We start from the raw sequence: 26,314 nt of genomic DNA, 5'->3' as shown, positions 1-26,314 counted from the left end.
ACGTTCACTCAGAAACGAGAGAGATAAGACACAGCACTTGATCAATTTGCATAACTCGACAAGATTCTCAGAGCGTAACAGCAATTAAAAGAAACTAGTACGACCTACACAGGCAACGTTCACTCAGGAACGAGAGAGAAAAGACACAGCACTTGATCAATTTGCATAACTCGACAAGATTCTCAGAGCGTAACAGCAATTAAAAAAATCTTGCTTATGCTGTCAGCCAAAATAAATAAATAAATGAATAATAAGTTAGAAAAATCGAAATTAGTTGATTTTGTTAGATTTTATTAGAAATTTTACTTCTGCTAAACCAAGTCAGCCTAACTTTGACTTGATTTCCAATTTGATTTTGTTTCTTCTTTTTTTCTTTTTCTTTAAAGCAGTGCTTGTCGAAGGATGTGGCCGGTGAACTCGGAGCCCACGGAATTCGAAACACCATATGGCAGAATTTGTTCCATCCATTGCTGCGCATGCGCCAGTTATCCAAGTTATTTAGTAATTATCGTTATAAAGAAATATATAGAAGAAAATTTTAAGAATTGAGATTTTATCCATTTGCATTGACGTTTAACTTTTTGCCGTGACATATTTAGAAAATTCAAAGCAGGATCTTTGAGTTGATTTTTTTTTAATTGAAATTATTCTAGGTTTAAGTCGGTCATTTTTAAGATAAAAATTAGTCACGACACGTATACAGAACCCATTAGTTATATTTGTTTGAATCATTTTTGTTGGATTTCATTATTTTTTTAAGCAATTTCTTACAGGAATTTTTTTTCTGCCGTGGTATCGCATGCAAGTTCAGACTTCAGATATTTGATTAATATTTTTTTCATAAAAAATAATTGTGATATAATCCGGTCATTTTTTACTTAAAAACAACAATTTTTCGGCAAGTTGACTGAAATTCGTGTACAACAAGCAAACGACGCAAGAGGTTGGTGCTAACCGATAGTTATTGGCGCATATATATGAATATGAAATATTAAAGCTTCTTTTAAACTTATCTCTATTTATTTATCTCTTTTTGCCGTGAATTTAGAAAAATTTAAAAGTCTTTAATTAAAACAAAACAACAAAACTCTTCAGTGAGATGAACACAATACAATATAGAGCTATACACAAATATTAAGCATGGTTTATTTTCAAGTGGTGCGAGAATGCCATTTTACCAAACATTGAACCATAAAATTTCATACTAGTAACTTGAATTCAAACAACTTAAAAAGTAGGAAGTATCCAACTGTGATCACTGCTACCTACGTCCTACAAAGCAACTTTTACGAATTACACGACACGGGCGACAATAAACACAACTGTCCTTACTCAAATATTGGCATATGGTATAAATTTTTATGTCATAAGTTATTTCCTGTTATATAATAGAAAAACGAATTAAAATACAATTCAAAAGCAATAAGAATTCAGTCTAACGTTGCAATGACGAGTGGACATAATTTGCGAAGTCGTATTCACAAAGATTGGAAAAAGTTGTGTTTTGGAGACTCATTACCTCGTTTGAAGAAAGAACCAGCAGCATCCAGGGTCGTTTTAGAGGAAACTTTCAAAGTTGAGAGACTTATTGTGAAGAAATTTACACCAAAAGAGGTAATAAATAAAGTAGTTAGTATATATTGGCTAAATTTCAAACTTGACACAGAAGCCTTAGTAGGCTGACGATTTTAATATTAATTCTTATACGGGGTGAAAACTCGAGGTGATTATATAACTTGGATTCGCTAATACGCTTCCGTATTATTTCATTTAATATTGTAATATCTGTAATAACCGACCTGACATGCAAATGCAGTCTACTGTTACATTGCTGATTTTTGCAAGCTAATATTTTGAAATATTAAATAAAAAAAAATTAAAATAAAAAAACTTACTACCAAAGATGACAGCGTTTATATTAATATAAATTTGAAAGATAAGAAAAGCTAATAGCAAGTAATCTAACTAATTGTAAATACGATTAATCCTAATGTGGATTTTCTAGACATGTGTAAATTATTTCTGACACAATCTCACCGGAAATCAATTAGCAATGTAATGGATTAATATATGATCTCACCAGAGTTCTATAGCAAATACAATCATCATTATTTTACTGTTCTCAACGAAAAAAGGGGGATGCTGTCTTATCGGATAGAAATAAATTCAGTAAAAATATCTCTATTCACTTCTATCAAGCCTATGTCTTGAATTAAATGTATAGTTATTATTACCTGGTTTACCTTTAGAAATAAGAAGCTATTATAAATCATTCATTTAAGTACAAATGAAAGAAAATTTAGAATATATGAAAGGAAAATTACTTTGACATTGGGTCTTGTACGATATTACACTAGAAATATGAGAACAAACAAATGAATTCCTGCCTCGTTAATGGGAAAGATATCATGGATGAGAATGGAGCAATACTTTTCTAAATACATGAAGCTGTATTTTAGGCCTGCATGTTTAAATTTTATTGTGACGTATATTTTACCACTTATAAATCTAAAATTATCAATATAAACCAATAAAACGTATGGTATTATACGTTCCCGTAATTTAAGAAAACAGAACTGTATTTAAGATACACTTTTACAAAGAATATAGTTGCCTTCCGATATAATATAAATTTATGTCGCTCGGTAAATACTCCGAATTTTCTAAATTTATCAAAATTGCAGTTTTTAAACAAGTATTTTAAAAATTCGGCTAAATGTTCGGCAATACGCAATTATGCTGTAAGAACCTAAATGTATGCAACTGAAGGACAGGTGCTTGGGAAATGGACCCCCTTTTAAAATTGTGCCCGGTTTCTTTTTCGTTTATTGGGGAAAATAAGAATAGAGGGACAACAATATGATACTGTGATTTTGAATTGTAAAGATACTTGCAAAAATACGTTAAAAACTGGGGAAATAAATAAAAAGACTAACTTATGTACTAGGACTTTTTTTTCTTTAAATGAATTAAAAGGGGGGATCTATTCATCAAGCGATGGTGATCTTAAGATGTGGTACTGTGAATTTGAGCTACAATAGCAAGACTTTTGAAAATAAGTTCTCTAGCTGGTTTGAAATTAATGCAAAGGGGGAAGGAGGAGGGGGGGGGGGGGGTCATCTCATCGTTTTATCGGCACGAAGAATATTCTTTGAATATTACATTTACTGCTATATATTAATGTGCGAGGGTTAAGATTGGGGGTCATTCATTTCTTTATTTTTAAACATTTTTACCTTGACCCTTATTCTCAATTCTTTATACTTCAACACTACATTATTCTCTTTTCTTTATATTTTTTGCCCTATATTCTGCACATTTTGCTCATGATTCTTTATATTTCTGTAAACCCCTCATACATGTATATATATATATTAAGAACTACTTAATCATTTATATTTACGGACTTTAATATGTTCTTTTCAGGGCAACTTATATCTAGTAAAATGGGAAGATTATCCATATACTGAGACAACCTGGGAACCACAATCGCACATCGATCAAGATTCTCTGTCTGAATATTTTCCAAAGATAATCGAACACCAACGCTTACTGTCAGCAGCAAACGCGCTCGAAGACGCTATTCGTGATCGACTAAGACGAGGCAACAGAAATAACAGATCCGTGGTCAGATTTGATCTTGACATTTTTAGATATTGCTTTCATAGCGACAAAGCTGTATTACTTAACTCTACACAAGATTTTTCAAAACTTCCTCTAAGTAACAGTTGGTACTATAAGATTGCTCAAAACGGAACTGGTCAGAAAATTAAATTCCCAATTTTGCTCACGCCAAAACTGCGTATGAGAAAGATATACGTTAAAATTGAGGACAAAGTCGTATTGGAAAACAAGCCAATTGAAACATTATGTGTTACTTCTGCAACTTGTAACTTTATGTAAGCCAATTGTTCCACCATGTGTTTATTTGTGTTTTGTAAACTATTCATTGTACATACTTTAGCAGCAGTTTAAAATTTCTTGATACAATCGTGAACATGTCCGAACACTTATCACCATACCAGAAATTGAAATTCCAAAGCACTATAAGCCTAGGATCGCAATCTCCCGTTTTAAAAAGAGATTTCAAATCCGAAGATAAAATTTCTCTTACAATTGACATCAAGTATTCTTTTGTGCGTGAACTTTACAAAGCAAAGTGTGAATTTCCAGAACTTAGCTACATTTGTATATTAAACTCCCAGTTAAAACCAGTTTATCTGAAACCGTGCGATCGACTTGATGAAAGACTGCGACGGATCTGTAGTGAAGTGTCATCAATATACAAAAGACAAGTTGGTGGTCGTCAAAAAGTAAAACTGGACGAGAAAATGAAAAAGCTAGCTGTTTACGATTCCGAAATTGAAATTGCGTCAAAACTGTATGCAGATGTTTCCAAGTTTGAAAAAGACAATGTAAAGTTGACAGAAAAATATCGCCTAATGCTGAATGAATTAAATGAAACAAATAAAAAGTTTGCAGAAGTTGAAAAAGAATTGTCTGAGAACTTGACTGCACTAGCTGGTGTGACCAAAGATAAAGAAGCATTGCTTGATTGTTTAGGTAATTTAACTTGTACACAAAGCTTGTGGATTTTAAAACTGCTACGCTCGAGATTTTCTATACAAAATCCTGTCCCTAATTTACCATTTTATTCTACAAAATGAAATAACAGATATAAATAAGCAAAAACAAAGATATACATTAAACAATGAGATATCCATAAAAAAATCTGTGTCAATGAGAAGTGTATGTTATAGTTAAAAGTGAATAGCAAAGATTATATTTGTATTAAATTTAGGTATAATATTGCCTTTTACTAAATGTTCTATTTTGCCGCGCGGAAAATTGTCTTCTATAGTACACTGCGGCAAAAGAGTGAAAATGTTTCAAACATATATAAAATATTTTTTATGTTTTACACGAGCCAAATATACTTTGATGTTACATAAATATTTGGGGTTTTTTTTAACTATTTTCAGGGGTTCAAACAGCGGAACCAGTGTCTTATGAGCATACCGGTAAAAACGTTGAAGCTATGTCAAGAACTCAGAAGTACCGAATTACCAGAACACTTAAAAGTAAAATGGAAAAAGCACTGTGGTTTGCGGCTTCGTACGGTTTGCGCCCAACGGGTGTCAAACTATTAAATTATGATGGTGATCCAGTAAGCGTCCCACTTGGCAATTCTGTACCTTCTGATGATATAGAAAGAATGAACGAAATTTTATTTATTCTTGACAAGTTTAAAATAAGTGACAACGCTTATCATGAAATAGTTATGAAAACAGGAGATCTACCAAAGCTTCACTCTATTGTCAGCATTAGGGAAAAAACAAATAACACGTTTGCAATCCATCGCACTCCTGGTAACACTCCTGGTGCTTATGTTAGTCTGAAGTCCGAACTGATCAATATTACCAAGACCAGGGCGTTTGATCAACAAGACAAAATACAAATAAAAATTTCGGGAGATGGTACAAAAGTTACACGCATATCAAACTTTATTGTCATTTCGTTTGCAGTTTTGTCATCGGAAAAATTATCTGCTGAAGAACTTGTAGTACTTGCCATCGTTAGATCTCCAGAAAAGTATGAAAATCTTGAAGAATGCCTTTCCCCAGTTTTTTCGGAGATAAATGAAATGTATTTATGTAAAAACATACAAGTTGACAGCAAACTATACAATCTAGAAATTTTCTTCGGCGGCGACATGAAATTTATTCAAATTTGCTTAGGTCTTGGGTCGTCGACCGGCCAATACGCATGTCCTTGGTGTAAAGTACATAAGCAGGACAGAGGGGACGTGTCGAAGCCTTGGAACTTTTACCATTTAAACGAAAATGTAAGAACTACGTCGGAAATTAAAGAAATTTACATGGGGACATTGAAACCCAATTACGGGGTGAAACATCTGCCTTTGATGACAATAGAACCAGTTCATATAATTCCAGACGAGCTTCACCTTTTCATGAGAATATTTGACGTTTTAATGAGAAATTTAATCGACGATGTGATTGAAAAAGACGACAAAGCGAAACTGAAAGGAGAGAATGGGGGTTACCTTGATTCCCTTGTTAAAAGTATACGGGACTGTACGATTACGATTGTGCTGTTGATGCCATGAAAGTGCAGAAGCGTCTTGAATTAACTGTTAATTCCGGAAGATCCAAAAGAAAGTATCGCAAAACAGACGACCAATTTTGAACAGTGCTTGCTTTCTCCATTTCTTGTAGAATTTGCCTCCTTTTGCGAACTTGGATTTCTTGTTTTCCATTTTCCCAAAATTGGTCGTCTGTTTTGCGATACTTTCTTTTCTAAGTCTGTTCGCCGTATTACTAAGTCATTGATTCAAGTTGGCAGACCCATCTTACATACAATTGTCCGGCATTATTTTGAACTAATTTCTAAGTTATTATTATGTTATATATATGATTTATCTATTTATTGGCAAAGTGTTGAACTTTATGTTTATAAAGCAATATAAAAATCAATGGATCACTATTAAGTGTGGACCCTAGGAGCAAAATAACAATCTTTTAATATAAATGAATTATATGAATAAATTGTTGTTTTTTTTACATATACTTGTATGCTATTATTCTATAATAATTTGTGTTTCTATTGCCCCCCTTTTTTTGTCTCTGCAATTTGCCGAATGCAATGGATAATGGATTATATATGCTACAAAATCGGTAACCATGCCACATGAAACGGCAGCACTCATTTTGCGCCAATTACTGTTTTTCAGGGGTATCATTTGCGCCAATATTTTTTCTCTCAAATGTATCAATTGCGCCAGTTTTCGGAACTCATTTGCGCCAATTTACCTAAACACATATTGATCGTACTTATATATATTTAGTATAATTTTTGTCTTATAAATTTTTATTCATTAAATATTTTTTTCTGTTGTTGGTGGAAGGTGACTTTCAGCAATTGTATACAATACATGGATTCAGGAATGGACATTAAATTCCACTTTAATATTGCCTTTTGTCTTCCAAATCAGGAGACTGTTATAGAAAAGTGTTTCTTTGCCTAGGGAATGTTGTGAAAGATTTAATCGTCAAATGAATTTTACATCTATGCATGTAAATTTTGAGGAGAGAATGCACGTTGTCGTTTAAGAGTTTTCCCCAGGAATTATCATCAGTTGAGGCATGTCGTTTTCACCGTGGCCCGACATGGGGTCGGAAAATACAAAATCTTGGGCTAGCAAAAGAGTATAAAAAAAGTTGGCAGTGATGTTAGCAAATGGTTACACCATATTTTTTTATTAGCTTTTCTGAACCCAGATGAAGTAGGTGATTGCTTTGCTGAAGATTTAATACGGGATATGTCAAAAGACAAGAAAATAGAAGTCATTTTTCTTTAAATTGGCGCAATCGTATATTTTATTTTGGGCGCAAATGATACCATGTAATTTTTAAAACAGGTGGCGCAAACGTAGCCTTGGAGAAAAAAAGTTGTGGCGCAAAAGGACGCATTTTTGGCGCAAACGGATCTTTCCCCATGAAACAAAACCATGAAACCAGATCGTTACGTCTTTCTATTCAAACACAGATAATTTTGACACTAGTCTGGTAATCATTTATCTATAGGATTATAGGACTGGTGTAAGTAGACACCGTTAGGATTTTGCCCCTAGTAATACTTATAAATATGTATCTCATTATGATGTTTGTGATTCAAAATAGTTCATATTTTATATTTCTCTTATTAAACCATACTCTATTTTACGAATTTTTAGTAATTTATTAATGGAAGTTAGATCGAATATATTACATTGAAGAGTGTAAAATGCAAATTGCATTCTTGGACTTGACAAAATGTCAAAATTAGTCATATTTAATATACTAGATATTAGAAGACGTGGTATGAGTGCTAAAGAGACAACTCTCTTCATCCAAGTCACCATTTATACAAGTAAATCATAATAGGTTATAAAGTACGGTCTTCAACACGGAGCCTTGTCTTACACCGCTCAGCAAGCTATAAAACAAGTCTAGTAGTCAATGCCACTTAAATCAGACCAAAAGAATTGTTTAAGGATTTCATTATATGCACAATATCATTAAGCAAGCTATAAATAAGAAACATGTGTGTCGTTCCACAACATACTAACAACTGACAACATAATGAGCCCATGATGATGAGTAAATCGTTGACGAAACACAAAAAAAAGTAAAGAAAATAAATTGAAACCCAGATGAAAACGAAAACAAATAATAATGAACCATTCAGCGTCCAACCAAAAAACAATCGGAAAAAACATGAAAAAAAACCAAGAAAAATTTAACAAAAATCTTATAAATAGCAATTAAATCAGGTTACTAATTTGTCTCTTTGAACTCTATTTCATTCTTACAAATATTTAAAACGGATAACAACGAAAAAGATTTAAAAACACACATTTAAACTCAATCATGAATGTAGCTGGAAGTTATATAAACACAAGTTAACTCTCATAACTTTTCGAGATGAACGGATATTAATCGATTATTCCTATTATTATAGTCGATGCAGTGTTTTGTGTAGAGTTAACTCCCTTTTTATCTGTACGAGTTATCTCGCTTAAATGAAACAAATTCTGCCATATGGACTGATTTTTGTATTTTTTTAAATGTTAAATTCCATTTAAAAAAAATCAGGGGCCTCGATGGCCGAGTGGTTTAAGTTGAACTGAGGTGAGTTGGAATCCGATCTCGCACGTGACAGGTGCGCTCGACTCAGTCAAGTCTGAATTGACTGGCTGCCGCAGTGTCAGTTTTCCAACCTAAAGTCGGTGGTTCTCTCCGGACCATGTCTTACTTTGCAAACAAATACTTACAGCCACAAAATAGCACGGGAGTTCTGATAGTGGAATTGAAAGTTAATCAATCTATCGAGCAATCAATAAAAATATACGAGACCGTTGTTATCTATTTTATTTTTACTCAGTGTAATGGTAATACACTACCTTCCAAAAATGCCGCTACGAACGCTGTTGGAACCGGAAGTATAATATGTCCTCATGAAACTAAACAGATAAAATCCATTTTCAGTGTTATTTTCAAAATGTCTCAGTATATTCAAGTGGCGGAAGATGAAGGTGAAGAGCCAATTGAAATCCCTAGCGAAGATGATGCGACTCTTCTGTTGTCAACTTTGTCTGCCCAGTTCCCCGGAGCATGTGGGATGAAATACAGAAATCCAACCACTGGAAATTTTCGAGGCATTAGACTGACGGATGGTACATTATTCCCACCTGATGGTAACTGGGGACAGAACGTCTATATTGTAGTATTTGCCAAAGGTAATGGTTCCCTGAACTGTCAGACATTTATTAAGGTTTTATCTATAATGTTATTTTTGCGAATTTGGGCGCTGACCTTGTTTACAAATTACATCCAAAAATTAATAACAGAACATGAAAACGTGAACATGGTTAAGGCGTAGCTTTATATAAAGTGTTAATAAAGTTGTATATATTTGGTAATTAGAAATAAACAATTTTGTAAATCTGTGTCCACATGACAGCAGAGTTTCTAATGTTTGGGTTTTCCCTCATACAAATGTGTAATTATCTCCCTTGTGATTACACTATTTTTATCTGTAGGTGGTGTTCAAAACTTGAAAGTATTAATAGCATTAATATTTACTGGGAAAATAACCTGATTATGGGTTACCCATAGTCGAGGTCTTTAAAAAATCTTATCTGAAAAATTATATACGGTACATTTTCTACATCAAGGATTTGTATTTTAGGTCAAATTCTTGTAAACGTCATGTAAATTAAGGTTCATCATAACAAACGGTCAAATATGGCTGTATTTACATGCCAAAAATTACTTTCCTGTAAAGTTGGAAAAGTTTTAATGCCTAGCATCCACTAGATATAATAAAGTTAAATGCATTTTGTGTTTCAGAAAGATAAAATCTCTTTTGGATTTTGATGGGCATTTTTTTTCCTTCATGCAAAAGGTGTGAAAAATGACTAAGTTGTGGTACAACTATGAGATGCTCCCTCAGGTAAAAAACCGGTTTGTATTGTTTTCATTGTCCTTAATTGACATGGACACCGGGTATCTTCACAACTACAGGTGATTTAATTAAAGAGTATATCTGAGTCAGTGAGTGGACAGTATCAAAGTAATAGACCACTTTCGAGTTCATCCGTCACCGGTAAAAACTCGTCAATTATGCACGCCTTTATGACGTCATTTACCAGTTAGAGGGGCTCGCCTGTATCCCTGCACTATTTACGTTCATCAAGCGTCTAAGTGATCGTTTTTGTGCAGGATAAACAAGAAATAATGGTTGCTCTGTAGGTACTTACTGGCAATTCCCTAATGACAGCAGTGTTGATTGTCTATTTTCAGAATTCAATTTGCCGAATAATTCATACAATATAGAATTATAATTTTCCAACCACTCGCTCAACATTGTAAGGAAGTGACGACGCCCCTAAACGCACAGATGACGGTGATAAAGGCGCGTATAATTGACGAGTTTTTTCCGGTGACGGATGAACTCGAAAGTGGTCTATTCAGGTGTTTGTTTATTTTTGCACCCTCTGCAGAAAGGAAAAAAAATGCCCATCAAAAACCAAGAAAGATTTTATATTTCTTAAACACAAAATGCATTTAACTTTTATATATCTAGTGGATGCTAGGCATACAAACTTTCCAAACAGCACAGGTAAGTCTGTACACAGAGTAGTTTTTGAGGTGAGAATACAGCCATATTTGTCCATTTGTTATGATGAACCTTAACAAAAATAAAAATAATGACTAATTTTCTTTAAAAATCCATAGGTTTGAACTCTTTGAGAACTAATAAATACATGTATAATAAAAAGAAGAGAAAAAATTAGTTTTCTAACATATATAAGTTCTTAATCATGTTGATATATAAAAATCAGGAGTTTAAAAAAGTTTAATAAGACAGGGACTTTCTATACTAACTTTCTGGTTAGTGTAGAAAATCCCTTAATAAGCAAACAATATAGTAATGTTTTATTTTTAGTAATTTTAACTAACTTTGACCTGACGTTGTCCACTTCATAATAACCTGTACTAGGTACTATATTTGATTTTTTTCATATAAACATTTCATCTTTCTCAATTTATATTTTAGTAATATGATTTTTGAAATATTCATTTCTATAATCAAATTATATTAATTAACTAGTATTCCAAATGTAACATTGAATTTTAAAAATTTGCTTTCTCTTTTTATAAAGAAAACAAAAGAAAAGGTGAGGAAGGTATTGAGAATCCAGGAGCAAAGAACAAATGTCTAGACAAGCAAAGATGCAGTGACCTTATTGTTCTTGGGTTGCCATGGAAGAGTACAGAAGATGATCTAAGGCGGTACTTTTCACAGTTTGGTGAACTTTTGCTGGTTCAGGTTAGTCACTATACATTTGTTTTTGATAGAAATGTTTGTAAATATAAATATACACAAAACATCATGATACAAAAACATTTGAAAAGAAGAAAAATCTATAAATGGGAAACTGGGAGAAGGTTACTATAAATTTCTACAGCATGGAACCATATTTAGATATGTACCAAATTAAATGTTATCAATATTATGTCTATTAGTATAGTACCTGGAAGAACAGTCTATCACATTTTTGTTTGAATTAATGAATAAAGGTTTGTAGGAATGTCTGGAATGTCAAAGCTTGTTTTAATAATGCAAAATATTTGTTTGTTGATTGAAGAAACATGAAAACAAGTATATGCTCCCATTTTAGGTCAAGAGAGATCCAAAAACAGGACAGTCTAAAGGTTTTGGTTTTATTCGATTTTCTGAATACGAGTCCCAGGTCAAAGTTTGTTCACAAAGACATATGATTGATGGTAGATGGTGTGATGTCACAATTCCAAACTCTAATGTAAGTACTGATTTAGAAATCGTTTTACTTACACATGTGTAGTAACCAGGGTCATTTTAAGAGACCTGTACAAGTGATCCAACCTTGTATAATGTTATGCCCACCTAAACTTTACTCATACCTTATAACAGTATACAAGAACTGTAAACATAGTAATTGATATAGTTAATATGATCAAAATTTAAAATAAGTGTATGAAATATTACATAACTAATTCTATCACATTTTTATCAATTATAATAAAAAATAAAAAAAACATTTCTAGTTACAACATATTTAGAATAATGCAGTCATTATCATTCAATGTAACAAAACACTTGTAATATTTATATCTGAATAAGTAACTTTTTGTGTACTGTACATTTTATTGTAAATTTAACCAGTATCAATGACTTTAAATTGCAGGAAGGTGCTGCTCAGATGGTTAGTAGAAAAGTGTTTGTTGCCAGATGTACAGAAGATTTAACAACGGAAGATTTACGTCAGTACTTCAGCAAGTATGGGGAAGTTGTAGATGTGTTCATTCCTAAGCCATTTAGAGCTTTTGCATTTGTAACATTTGCAGATCCAGCAATAGCTCGAGCTCTGTGTGGTGAAGATCATATCATCAAAGGAGCTAGCGTTTACATTACTACAGCAGCGCCAAAAAATTCAGAAAAAATAGTGATGAAGGATAAGGAGAGAGGTTATCAAAATTCAGGTGGTTCTCGTAACCAGAATAATTATCAAGGAGGATGGAATGTGCAGCAACAAGGGAAACCAATTCAAACCCTTCCTCCTGCACCAATGGGTGATCCAAATTTCAACCAGTTCGGGATGAATTTGTTGAATTCTGCCATGTTTGCAGCTGCCCAAGCTGTTTTAAGTGGTCAAGCAAATTTTCCTGGTCAACAACAACCTCCACCTGTTCAGCAAACCACCCAGCCCGCATCAGCCAGTGATTCATTCACTAGTCAGACTTATGATTCAACACGTCAAAATAGCAGTAGGGGTTTCTTTGGGGGATGGAGTGGGGGGACTGATGGCAGTAGTTATGCCAGCTGGGGAGGGGCACAACCACAACAACCACAACAACAACAACAGCAACCAAGTGGTTGGAATTAGGACTTTTTAATTGTTTTAGCATCAGTACTTAAATCCTCAAATCATGTAGACTAGACGAAAACTAAATATTTTCAATAACTTTTTTTAATCCTTATCAGGCTTACAATTTTTAAGGTAGTGCACTCGCTAAAATTGTAAAGACAGTATAAATTTTCAAGACTGATCACTTTCAGAATGGTTGCAGTTGTTGCAGGCATTGGTGCAAGACTTAGATTTATTTTCTGTTTTCGCAGTATTCCACTGAGACATGTTTTAATGTTAATGCATGATATACTGTTTCATTTCAGCACTATTCTTTTCAAATTTTAAAATGGCACGATGAAAATATGCAGACAAAAGTTATAATTTAGCAGTCCTGGTTCACGTTTAGAAAAACATGTTTACTTTAACAAAACATGATCATAAGTGTTCCTGTTTACTTGTTTTCAAGTTTCAACAGACTAGATTTTAATATATTGCATTTGACAAACAATTTATTTTACTTTGTAGGATTTTTTCTTGGTTTTAAGATAAATTAATTGCAGCCCTTCAAAGTTCATTCGATGTTCAAAACTAATTAGTTTTTTTCAAATGCAAATTTGGTCCTGGGGTGCATTTGTGTTATTAAACTTGAGACTTGATATCGTTACAATCTTGTAAACTTTAAATACCCATTTTAAATGATGGGACAGTGTCAAAATCTTTATAAAAGAGTTACTAGCATTCCTGATGATGGAAAAATAGTTTAATTTGTAGAAATTTAAAGCTAGAATGTGAAAATACAAAAAAAAATAAAAAAATAATGTACGTTACCTCAAAATGCTCAAGTTGAAATCCCACAGTAAAAGCACTCTTTCTTTTTTTTTTTATCTGCTATTGCTATATGAAATGAATATCACACAATTCAATCATCTTTCAAGTATTTTCTTTCATGAACAGTTTATATTTAATTTTTCTGATTATTTAACTAGACAGACATATGTTATAATTATTTCAGCATAATAAGAAAGTTCAGAATCAGGTTGTTTCCAGTTCCCAATTTTTATACATGTTCTAGTGCTAGAGTAATATTTTTATATTATTTTTTTTCTGTTGTTTGTTATTTAGTAAAAGTTATATGGTTTTATCTGTAAATTCTAAAAAAAAATTATGTTGGTGCGGTTTTAAGTGACGAATGAATTTTATTGAATCATGAACTCAAGAACTTGGATGTGTGAAATTCAGATCATGGGTGAAAATTGAAAGATTTAACATTTCCATCAAATGGATATGTATGAACTAGACATGTGTGTATCAGAATGGATCGAATCTGTACGGGTGACAAAAAACGTGAACTCGAACAAAATGTGTGGATCTTAGGATGGACTGGATAGAATCGTGTGTGGATTTGCTGCAGACTGAATTGAACTGTATGGATTAAACTGCTATCTGTTATTTTGTGTGGACTGAATTTGTGTGATTTTTGAATGAATTGATATTTTTGGTTGATTCTTTGACAAATGAAATTATTTTTCAAAAAATTATGAAATTTGTGAAAAATCATGATTTATTTATTATCCCACCATCAGCTTCATGTTATATTTTTCAAAAGCCAAAAGTCATTATTTTATTTTTTGCTTTAACATTAATAATTCAAAAATACACAATTTTGCTTACTGTTTACAGTGAAATACGTGTAGCATTACCGGTAAATACATAAGTGGCATATCAAAATTAATTCAAAAAATTGGGAGGGAAGGGCTCTGAAGATTATTCTAAAGAGATTAGTTAAAAATGTTAAGAATAGGCATTAAAATCAATTTTGTTTTAATTTATTGGTTTACTCCTTCTTGAAACAAAAACTTATTTGCTTTGGCTCATCGTAACTTATATACAAATTAATTTGGATGTGATTTTGTGAATGTGGTGTGAATAAAAATATATATCAAAGTATACTTGTGTTTGTATGTATGATGTCTGCCAGAAGATGAAAGATGGTGTCTGTTTTGTTTCAAACAGCAGACGTCTGGAACATGAAATTTGTGTTTTTGACATGAAAGGGGTTGGGGGTGGCATATGGGAAAATAAATCCTCTAGATTTAATAGCTAACTGAGATGTTATTACACATGTATCCTAACATATTTTATTTAATGACTTACAGAGTATTTACAAAACCAAAAATTTTTGGGGGTTAAATTTCAAAATTCCAAATTGGATAATATAAAAATACTCATGTAAACTGCAGAAAAGTCTGTTGTTTGAAACAATTTGGATGAATGTGGATTCTTATTAGGAAAGATATTCACATGGTCTCAAATTTACTATCCAACAAGTTTACATGTGTCAAAATTTCTATATCTTACTTATTGATATGTTTAGATATGGCCACACTAGAAAATTATTTTTGATTATTTTCCTGCATCAATATTGTAAGGTTTTGAATGAAAAATAACTCAATCCTATTATCAAGTTTACAAATTTTAGATATTGAAACTAAAACATAAGAACAATTGGATAGTATTTTGAGCAAGTATTTCCATGTAAAAAGGTAAGAAACTGTAAGATGGTATACAATTTTTCTTTTTATCATCCTTGATCTCTTGTTGCTTTTTAGAAAACTGGTGTTCAAAGATTTTAATGAAGAAAGTGGAAAAACTAAAGAATAGCAGTTGAGAAATGACCCAAGAAGGGGAGGTATACAGAGTTGGCTTGTGACTATCATTAAAAGCTGCAATGAGGAGAGACCAACAGTCACACAGATACAGCTATTACTTCAATAAAAATGCTCAGCTTTTAGAAAAACTGAAAAATTTGTAGCTGAGAAATGACACAAGAAGGGGAAGTGGTCAGAGTTGGCATATATTTATCAAAAGCTGCATTGAGGAGTAAACAGTCGCACAGATACAGCTCCTATAAAAAATGCTCAGCTTTCAGAAAAAGAATTGCAACTGAGAAATCACACAAGAATTGGAGGTGTTCAGAGCTGGCATGTAATTATCACTGAAAGCTGCATCAAGAAGAAACAGTCACACAGATAACACTCATACTTTAATGAGAATGGACAGTTTTCTGAAATCTGAAGAATTGCAGCTGAGAAATGACACAAGAATGTGAGGTGTTCAGACTTGGCATGTAATTATCATTGAAAGCTGCATCGAAGGAAAAACAGACACACAGATACCACTCCCACTTTAATGAGAATGGACAGTTTTCTGAAATCTGAAGAATTGCAGCTGAGAAATGACACAAGAATGTACCTTGGGCTGTCTCCTGCTCTTTTGTCAGGTTGTTGTGCCTTTGACACGATCCCTATTTCTGAGATTTAGTTCTACTAAATGAAGATTTTCTTAGGTTCTTACACTTTTTAGTTGAGCCTCACATATCTTGTTACCTCACCCTTATTTCTTTTGAAATAGGTTTCATATTAAAATATAAACTTGTGCAGACTATTGAGACATATTATGAAAAGCAACACAGTCAATCTTCATTTGACCTGAATTCATATACCAGCTGACATATTTCGCAAGTTTTTACTGGTGAAGTTGTTATTTGTTGACATATTTCGCAAGTTTTTACTGATGAAGTTGTTATTTGTTGTTTCTCCTTAAATATTGAGGTTCCAAGCAAGACAGTATCTAGAACAGCAGAACTTGAAGTTGTGAAATTAGGTATGAAGGAACATTACATCTGATGCTGAAAAAAAGTTGCTTTGTACCAGCTTAAAATCTAGAATACATTCTAGAATGGTTGTGTATATATTTATAATTTGGTCAAAGTTACTTCCTGATGGATCTGTTTTCTTTTGCCAATATGCCAAAACAATGACTTCATGGTCACTTTTGTGTTCTTTTGGACTGTTACCTTTTGTAGTAGCACATAGTCACATACTTAAATCAGACTTCACATGTCTATACAAAACTAAATAGTCTGGATTCAATTTCATTCTACAATGACAACTATACAAATATAATCCAGTCAATACATGTGCTGATAGGCATACAACATTAGCAAATGCATGTGACTGCAGGGGCCGATCCAGCTATTTCAAAAAGGGGCGGTTCCCAACCCAGAGTAAAAAAAAGGGGGGGATCCAACTACATGTATATGCTTCCATTCAAATGCATTGATCGTCCAAAAAAAGGGGGATTCCAACCCCTGGATCTGCCAATGGACTGAAACACATATCCATGATCTTAAATTAACTATAACAGTACAGAGCATAATAGTAACTTCTCGTGATAAGCTCATTATTGAAGACTGAATTACAAGTGAAATTGAAGCAGTAATGATGCATCATTAACTCATTAACTTCAAAGGCGGATTTAGGGAGGGGGCCCGGTTTTTTTTGTTGGTTTTATAGGGAATCACTGGAGCGTGACGGGATCGGACCCCCTCTTAGGCAGCTAGTGGGCCCCCACTTATGAAAATTCTAGATCCGCCAGCCCACTGAACTTCAATCCGACTAGCAACTAGTCCAGTAATCATATTCCAACTGAGGGGTTATGTGATTGGAAGATTGGAGATATGCATATTCAAGAAAAGTGATGAGGATCTAGAAGAATGTCAACAACAACAAATGGAAGTTTTTAACGACCTTGACTAGCTATACAGCCCTCGCACGGTCGGTTGTCAACAACGAGCACAGAGAAAACCTTTTGAAACAAACAATATGCAACCAATTAGACCTGCATGTTTTATAACATCATGAAGTTATCCATCCTCGACTTTCAATTTATTCGGAACAAACAACACTATTGGCATTAATTGAGGGAACAAATTTCATTTAACATTTTCTGAAGAAGAAAAAAAAACAGTTATAGGATGAAGCAAGAATTGTCCGAAAAGTGCATGTCCACAATGGATGCCAATTTATGTGAACAACATTTCGTTCCCGATGGCAACACCAACCTAGTGGTCAGAATTTTCCTGCATATCTCCTATACTAACCAATTTAAAACTCCGGATTGCTAGGACATTACTAAAATGGAGAACGAGATTCTAGGCTAAAAGAATTGCTAAAAATACTATAGTGACTTACATCATGAACAACCATATAGTGGAGAAGGTTCAAGACCGTCCATATCTAGGACTCGAAACATCCTCAGACATTAGAATGGTCAATTCCAATCAATAAAAATGAAGCTAAGAAAGTCGAATCAAGACTGGGATTCTGTTCGTAAAACCTTAGGCTGTAAGAAAACAGCATGCCTTCATGGTAATGTGTGTAAAGGAAAATATATAGTGAACATCTATTTGAAAAGGATGGCATGGATCAGTGAACAAGGTTAAGTTTTGGTGGTCCAGACCATATCTGATACTACAAGAAATAGGTCGACTATATATATTGTATTGAAGGATTGTAAGGTTTACATACCCAACTGTCAGGTGTCGTCTGACATTGACCTCATTTTCATGGTTCAGTGGTCAAAATTCGGTTTTTAAGTGTTTTTTTTTGTCTAATACTTTATGCAATAGGTCAACTATATATGGTTTATGAAAAGATTTCATGATGTACATGTCTGTCTCGCAGGTTTATTTGACCTTTCCCTCATTTTCACGGTTTATGTTAAACTATAAACAATAAGGTCAAGTGCATTTGTTGTATGGAAGGATTGTAAGCTTTTTATGAGTGTCTTGCAGGTATCACCAGACCTTGACCTCATTTTGGTGGTACATAGGTCAATGTTAAGTTTTTATGGACTGGTCAAGTTTGTTTCTTAAATACTATAAGCAATATGGCAACAATATTTAATGCATATTTTAATTATAAGGTGTACATGTTTGCCTGACATAGTTCATCTGACCTTGACCTTATTTTCACGGTCCAATTTTTTAGTTTTCTTGATTGTCTGTTTTTTAATAGTCACTATAATCAATAGGTCAACTCAATTTGACGAATTGCATGATTGTATAGTTCATGTATTTCTCTTTGATTTATCTGACCTTGACCTCATTTCCTTTGGTCGTGAGAAGTGTATGTGATAGTTGCAGTTAAGCTTTATATTTAGGACTGTCAACATAATATCAATGGTTCGTAAAGAAGGCGAGTAATTTCGCACTCCTAATTCTTAGAATTGAATATAACATTTTAAGAGGAAATTTCATTTGCTTCTCTATTTCCTACCCGCTTCCTCTGCTTTGTCAAGTCCTTTTGTTGTCTATTGGATTTGGAGCTCCGATATACTGTCTTTCTGATTCCTTATCTTTTTGGTGCAATATCTCAAGTTTCGAAACGTTTTTGTTTATTACAGAACCATTGAAGGTAAGTTTCTGTCTATATTAGAAACATAGCTTACCATGCATATATGTGTGTATAAGACACATTTGAAATAAATACGAGGTACTTCATTCCATGTCGGAAGCGTAATCTCATTAGACTTACTTTGTTAATGTTAATGCCCAAAATGAGCACTTATTACAAAGATACGGCACAGCAAGTTGTAACGTTCAAATGCATTTGGTTAACTTCTGGCTTATGTATACTTGGGAGATACAAAATGATGATTGGGGTTTCTTGTCACTGAATTCTTTGTGAGCTACTTTAAGAAGTATACATCTCTGTCACAGTCGGGAAATTTTGGCCTTGTCTGCATATGTTATATAAGTTTTATATTTCAGTGTAGTCTTTTTCAGTAGATTACATGTAAAAAAAATTGTAAAAGTCGAATGAATTTCTCATAACACTTGCGTGGAACCGCAATCGTCTTGAACCAAAATCTGTAGGATTCTTTTACGTCAAACAATCTTTGGATCCATAAGGGTCATTGTATTCATTCTGGTTTTAAGGCTCGCATTCGCAATACCATTCATTTCGTTATACGGCGTTTTAACTATTAGTAAAGATAATTTATATAAGATTTTTGAACCAGCACATGATTGCATTAAATGAACCAAAAGGCATAAGTGACTAGTCATGTTAGGAAAGTACCAATCACAGAGGGGTTTATGGAGGAGACGGGAGGCCCTGGTCCCGCTTATGCAGCTATATGGTCATAGACATTTTACATGTCTACCTTCTAACTTTGCCTGTTAGTTCCTCCCTTTCTTATCAAAATTTTGGATCCGCATATTAAATAATCCAATAAGAGATTAAGAGGAAATCCTGTCGGGTTGTTCCAGCTAATTTTCTAATGCATGCAAAGCAAGACTTTTGTTAGCTTGCTTGCTTTGTTTGAATATTGTACAATTATAATTGGTATAACGTCCAATCAAACTTGCATATATGTATACAGGTTAAAATATGCTTGTATGTATTGTTTAAAGCTGTCAATGTTAACTACAAAGCTTGATTTAACGTTTAAACAAACAGAGCAAGCAAGCCTTCCAAAGTTTTACTCTACAAGCATTCGGAAATGAGCTATAAAGTATGATTTTCGTTAAATGCGTTGCAGCACTGAGTTTTGCGATCGATTTGAATCTTGCAATCTGTACAAGAACGTATTGTTTTTGTTTATTTATCTCGTCTGCAAGACATGGTTTACAATACCGCAGTGGTGGAGTATGAGAGGCCGATCATGTCAAAAACCCGATAAAGTAACGCGAACGCGATAAAATCACATTTAACGCGATAAATACAGTTTTAACGCGTTAAAACAAGACTTTAACGCGAAAAGAAATCAAAATATTTAACGCGTTAAACTTTGCAATTATCAAGTTTGGGATTTATACCGTAGGTGAAAATTGACGTTTATCGCGATAAAATATTCGTCGCACTGGCCACATGTGTCATAATAAATCACATTAACGCGTTAAATTCAACACAAAAACGTTGCTACGATACATTGTTTTAACGCGTTAAAACATCATTTAACGCGATAAAACATCGTTGGTTGGAGTTATACAGTAATGTTGCTAACAAATACTATGATCTGTTCAAATTTTTTGGAGTAGCGTGTTGTGAAGGCATAAAACTTTGCTCAGTGCTCCAAGCACAAAATCATGCTCGAAACATGAAATCCAGCCATTTGATTTTCGAGTCTGAGTCCTGTAAACCGTGATGTTTTTTTTTGTGAAATAATGTCCATTAATTACAGATCTTCCTTCAGGGAAAGTTGGGCCTTCTTTTACTTTAAGGGTCCCTATACTTTAGAGGTAGGGTTCATTCATGGTAATTGTTAGGTTAGAGGATGTTTTAGGTTAGGGTAAGGTTATATGGTAAGAGCGAATGTTACGGTTAAGTATGGGTTAAGGAAAGATTTGGGTTTAAAATAGTTTAGTAATATAGTTGAGCTCTATAAGTGTTGGGACCCCTAAAGAAAAAGAATGTCGAAAGTTGACCCCTACTCAATAGTTTCTTCTCCTGATAACATAATTATGACTCCCCGATAAAGCTCAAATAATGTTTAAGAAGTAATAGACAATTTTCCTCCTCATCACATAAAACCGCAAAAAATTGACCGGTCTACGAAATGCCAACTAGAATCAGTAAACAAACAATAGTCACGCTGAAGCCACCCGTCGCAATAACACGACACGGTTCGAACTAGTACCGTTTGTAGATTTTTTGTTTCTGCTCGATTTATGCCCTTTATTGGTTTAAATGATTTTCTATCTCTAGGAATTTCTTCTACATATTTAAATTTTTTTCGTTTGCAAGCATATGACCATAGTGTTGTTCATCGTGACTGCGTGAATTGAAACAGGTATACAGCCGAACATTTCTGAAATTGTCCGCGTATATAACGGCAATATCTGCTTGATTTTTTCAGAAGCCCCACTGCGGCATACTGTGGACCCTTTCTATGACAACTTTCAAAATAATTCATAATTATTTGTTTATATCCAAATTCGGCTACAGATTCTACTAGGGTACCAATGCAATGACCTATAAATGCATTTGTCTTCGTCATTAAAACTTAAATCTTTCTAGTGGACAAGTCAACTTAAAAATATCAGACATGTTGAGGTGAATATTTGACATGCCAAGCTAAATATTCAACATGTTGATTTAATGTCCAAAACTTTCTTCGTCAATATCTATGTAAGGCAACATAAAGTATCGATGATTTTTATTTGATACATCTATACTTTAAATTCGTTTTTAATATGATTGATATTTCAAAACTTTTGAAATATCAATCATATTAAAAACGGAAAAATTTCCACTTATGTTTGGAAATATTAATATCCAATTAGCTCTACGTATAACATATCTCCGTATTTGATTGTTTACATATCGATATGTAGATATAGGAAGATGTGGTGTGAGTGCCAATGAGACAACTCTCCATCCAAATAACAATTTAAAAATTAAACCATTATAGGTTAAAGTACGGCCTTCAACACGGAGCCTTGGCTCACACCGAACAACAAGCTATAAAGGGCCCCAAAATTACTAGTGTAAAACCATTCAAACGGGAAAACCAACGGTCTAATCTATATAAACAAAACGAGAAACGAGAAACACGTATATATTACATAAACAAACGACAACTACTGTTCATCAGATTCCTGACTTAGGACAGGTGCAAACATTTGCAGCGGGATTAAACGTTTTAATGGGCCCAAACCTTCTCCCTTTTTCTGAAACAATAGCATAACATCACAACATATAAAAACATACGATAAAATATCAATTAGCAGACTTAACTCAATCAAAAAACGTATTCGCATACATGTATGAATTAAAACAATAATGTATACACAATGTTCAACTTTCTTATTCAATACTTTAATTGATACAAATATCCATAATGTATGATATGTGAGTTGTACTTTGAGGCGATTATCTCCACTGAAGATATTAATTTTGTATATACATGTATAATTTTGTTGTTGTTGGGTTTCTGTTTCTTTAGCTTTAACAAAATATGACATGAAAAAAAACATTTGGAAGATAAAGTATATTTCGAATTTAAGTTTTAGATGTTTTTATAACAAAATAAATACGTTTCAAAAAAGCCATAATGCAAAAAACGGTTACATTTAATGGTGAACGTCAAAAACGTCAAATAAGCGACGCTGTGACAATTTGGTAGACCACCATATGACCACTGTATTTTGATAATTTGTACATTAATCTTTATCCTATTTATATCGCAATGTTCCTTCGGTTTGAGAATTTCCGATTATCGCTTAAATTTTCTTCTTAATTATACATCTTTCACTTATTTCTAAAGATTTGTAACAAGTTGTTTTTAGTATTTTAGAAAAAAAATTGAAGATGCTATTTTTGTGACATTTTGGTAGACACCCTTCCAAAGCATTAGTAATCGATATAAATTGACAAAAATATAAACGAATGCATACTACCGTTTCTTTTTTTATCAGGAATTTATCTTATTGGCTTCATTTCTCCGTTTTAAAATGCACAATCCTGTTTTTCTTTCGTTTTCTTTAAAAACCATCGAACTTGATTACTAACGTTAAACGTTAGTTAAAAGTTTTGTGACGGGAGCCCTGTGGGGACTCATATGCAAAATATGATTTTATGTAATGCTAAAAAAAGAGACTGCGATATGAATAAATGCCGTTCAGATGTTCTAGATTACCGGACATGTAGTTTTTTCTGACTAGATAACATGCTTTACATATTTTTACTCGGTATTGAGAATTTCAATGTTTTTTTAAACGTTGTTTTGACAGTGTTTTTAGGGGCTTTGATTTTTGATAATGATGTCGAAGTTCTCATTGAATTCGTTCTTTTAAATTGGGAATCAATGTTTTTCAAGCATTTTCCAAGTTTGTGTTACGTAATGATATTTGAAATAAAGACTTTGATGAAAAATAATCTCGCTATCGATCGATTCTCACCTGTTATGCCGCAAAGGGCTTATATTTTTCCTTCAGTGTCTACAAGCTGAAATGGCTTTTTTCAAAGGTCTACTTGATTCGAAAATGGTGTCAATTGCGTTACACAAATATGACATCACAAAGCCCTAACGTTCCTCTTCCAAATGGTATACAATTTTTATTTTATTTCTTACTTGCGGGTATCCGAAATTAGGAGGAACCTTCAAAAACAGTATTAGTATGTTACCCGTCTACACGCAAAACCATATGATTTGTCTCGTTTGTTTTTGGAAAGCAGCTCAGGGCCGTAGCGTAATGGAGGCAAATGAGGCAAATGCCTCACTTTTGAAACGACGATCAAACTTTAGAAGTGTCATTTTTTTTTAATTTCATGTATTTTACATTATCAATATGCGAATTTCGAGTTTCAAACTATCTACCGGCACACTTCATACAGTGTTTCCAATCTGCAGCACTAAGCGATCCTACATTCCGTCGTCGGCGTCGTCGTCGGCGGCGTCCACAAATATTCACTCTGTGGTTAAAGTTTTTGAAATTTTAATAACTTTCTTAAACTGTACTGGATTTCTACCAAACTTGGACAGAAGCTTGTTGATGATCATAAGATAGTATCCAGAAGTAAATTTTGTAAAAATAAAATTCCATTTTTTCCGTATTTTACTTGTAAATGGCCTTAGTTTTTTCTGCGGGGAAACATTACATTCACTCTGTGGTTAAAGTTTTTAGAATTTTAATAACTTTCTTAAACTATCCTTGGTTTGTACCAAACTTGGACAGACGCTTGTTTATGATCATAAGAAAGTATCCAGAAGCAAATTTTATAAAATAATAAATCCATTTTTTCCGTATTTTACTTTTAAATGGACTTAGTTTTTTTCTGCAGGGAAACATTACATTCACTCTGTGGTTAAAGTTTTTAGAATTTTAATAACTTTCTTAAACTATACTGGATTTCTACCAAACTTGGACAGTTGCTTGTTTATGATCATAAGATAGTATCCAGAGGCAAAATTTATAAAAATAATAAATCCATTTATTCCGTATTTTACCTTTAAATGGACTTAGTTTTTCTGCAGGGAAACATTACATTCACTCTGTGGTAAAAGTTTTTAAAATTTGAATAACTTTCTTAAACTATCCTGGGTTAATTTGTACCAAACTTGGACAGAAGCTTATTTATGATCATAAGTTAGTAAATTTTGTATAAAGATAACTTCATTTTTTCTGTATTTTACTTTTAAATTGACTTAGATTTTCTTCCAGTTAACATAACATTACATACAGTCTGCAGTTATAGTTTTAAAAACATTTATTAGATTCATTAACTGTCCTAGATTTTTACCAAACTTGGACAAAACCTTCTTACAATCATAGGATAGCATCAAGAGGAATATTTTTATTGATTTTTTGCCTCATTTTTGTTGAGCCAGCGATTTACAGCAAAAGTAGGCGAGACACTGGGTTCCGCGGAACCGTTACACATTTTTTTATGTAGTTGGTTGATTCTAAATCTGTCTCTCTTAATTTTGTGATGTCTATTTACCATGAATTTATTTACCCCAAGTTGTGGAAATCGATTAAACAATTGTTACCCTTAATTCACATTTATATTAAATATATGATCCTGTCATTCTCACAGGTTTAAATTGAACTTGACCTTCATTGATCCGTGTTAAGTTTTTACGTGTTGGTCTGTTTTTCTTAAACAATAAGCAATGGGTCAACTCTAATTGTTCTATGGAAGGATTGTAAGCTGTACATATCTGCCTGTCATGGTCCATCGAACCTTGACCTCATTTCATAGTTCATTGGTCAATGTTTAGTTTTATTGGTTAAGTCTGTTTCTTAACAATAGGTCACAATATTTAGTGTATTTAATGCAAATGTGTCTTTTAATTTACAAAATTGAATTTCATGTATTTCATTGCAATATTTCAGCAAAGCGAGTATGTGTTTCTGGCTTGGTTTACATTACTTCATTTACTTGGATCATGTTAATATTAAGTTTATGTGACAGTTGAAGTAAAGCTTTATATTAAGATTATCAACATAATATCAATGGTGAGAAAATAAGGCAAAACATTTCAGCGTATATACTCTTGTGTAACTTTAATGCCTGGAGAGACAAGTTTAAATTTATATTTAAGAGGGAGTAGGTAACTTTAACAAAACTTGTTTCTTTATTCATTCTATATAAATTTTATGTCATTTTTGGAGAATATTTTGACCACAATCTAATGATGTAAATTTAGTACTGTTTGCGTAGTTTTCGTTTAGCAGTGATATGGGTTTGACAAAAATAACTAGTGCTAACGCTAAAGTGTCTTGCCTGAATTATTTATTATTGAATTTATTTTGGTATTCTTTAATATGAAGGTCTTACTACAAGTACATGTAAATCATAACACTTAAACTTAACATTATCAATGTAATGTTCTATGAAAATTAGATCACCGTCAGATGAACCATGTCGGACAAACAGGTACATGTGTCGATCAATCCAACCACGAAATATTGTGGTCCTATTAAAAAATGCCAGACAAACAGATCAAACCACCCGTACTTAACATTTACCAATGAACCATGAAACTGGGGTCATGGCCATATAAACC

General features: G+C 33.0%; 2 protein-coding genes across 2 annotated transcripts; both read left to right on the top strand.

The window, feature by feature from the left end:
* Positions 1-454: 454 nt before the first annotated feature.
* LOC134723657 (uncharacterized) lies at positions 455-4,437 on the top strand. The gene is made up of 2 exons (XM_063587216.1): positions 455-1,614; positions 3,427-4,437. Exons 1-2 carry the CDS (start codon positions 1,447-1,449, stop codon positions 3,901-3,903), a joined length of 645 nt encoding a protein of 214 aa, XP_063443286.1. The 5' UTR covers positions 455-1,446; the 3' UTR covers positions 3,904-4,437.
* Positions 4,438-8,980: 4,543 nt separating this feature from the next.
* On the top strand, positions 8,981-14,902 carry LOC134721669 (TAR DNA-binding protein 43-like). Its single transcript, XM_063584817.1, has 4 exons — positions 8,981-9,298; positions 11,228-11,394; positions 11,747-11,887; positions 12,293-14,902. Exons 1-4 carry the CDS (start codon positions 9,061-9,063, stop codon positions 12,989-12,991), a joined length of 1,245 nt encoding a protein of 414 aa, XP_063440887.1. The 5' UTR covers positions 8,981-9,060; the 3' UTR covers positions 12,992-14,902.
* The last annotated feature ends 11,412 nt before the right edge of the window (positions 14,903-26,314 follow it).

The sequence above is a fragment of the Mytilus trossulus genome, chromosome 6 (genome assembly GCF_036588685.1).
Source record: "Mytilus trossulus isolate FHL-02 chromosome 6, PNRI_Mtr1.1.1.hap1, whole genome shotgun sequence".
Taxonomy (NCBI): Eukaryota; Metazoa; Mollusca; class Bivalvia; order Mytilida; family Mytilidae; genus Mytilus; species Mytilus trossulus.
The sequence above is the reverse complement of the archived record's forward strand: the minus strand, read 5'-3'. Positions and strand labels throughout refer to the sequence as shown.

What these genes read in the sequence shown, in the direction of transcription:
- LOC134723657 (XM_063587216.1), top strand. Translation starts at nt 1,447, where the DNA reads ATGACGAGTGGACATAATTTGCGAAGTCGTATTCACAAAGATTGGAAA. An exon ending in AGAAATTTACACCAAAAGAG is followed by an intron (nt 1,615 to 3,426) that starts GTAATAAATAAA and finishes TGTTCTTTTCAG; the next exon opens with GGCAACTTATATCTAGTAAA.
- LOC134721669 (XM_063584817.1), top strand. Translation starts at nt 9,061, where the DNA reads ATGTCTCAGTATATTCAAGTGGCGGAAGATGAAGGTGAAGAGCCAATT. An exon ending in GTGAACTTTTGCTGGTTCAG is followed by an intron (nt 11,395 to 11,746) that starts GTTAGTCACTAT and finishes CTCCCATTTTAG; the next exon opens with GTCAAGAGAGATCCAAAAAC. An exon ending in TCACAATTCCAAACTCTAAT is followed by an intron (nt 11,888 to 12,292) that starts GTAAGTACTGAT and finishes TTTAAATTGCAG; the next exon opens with GAAGGTGCTGCTCAGATGGT.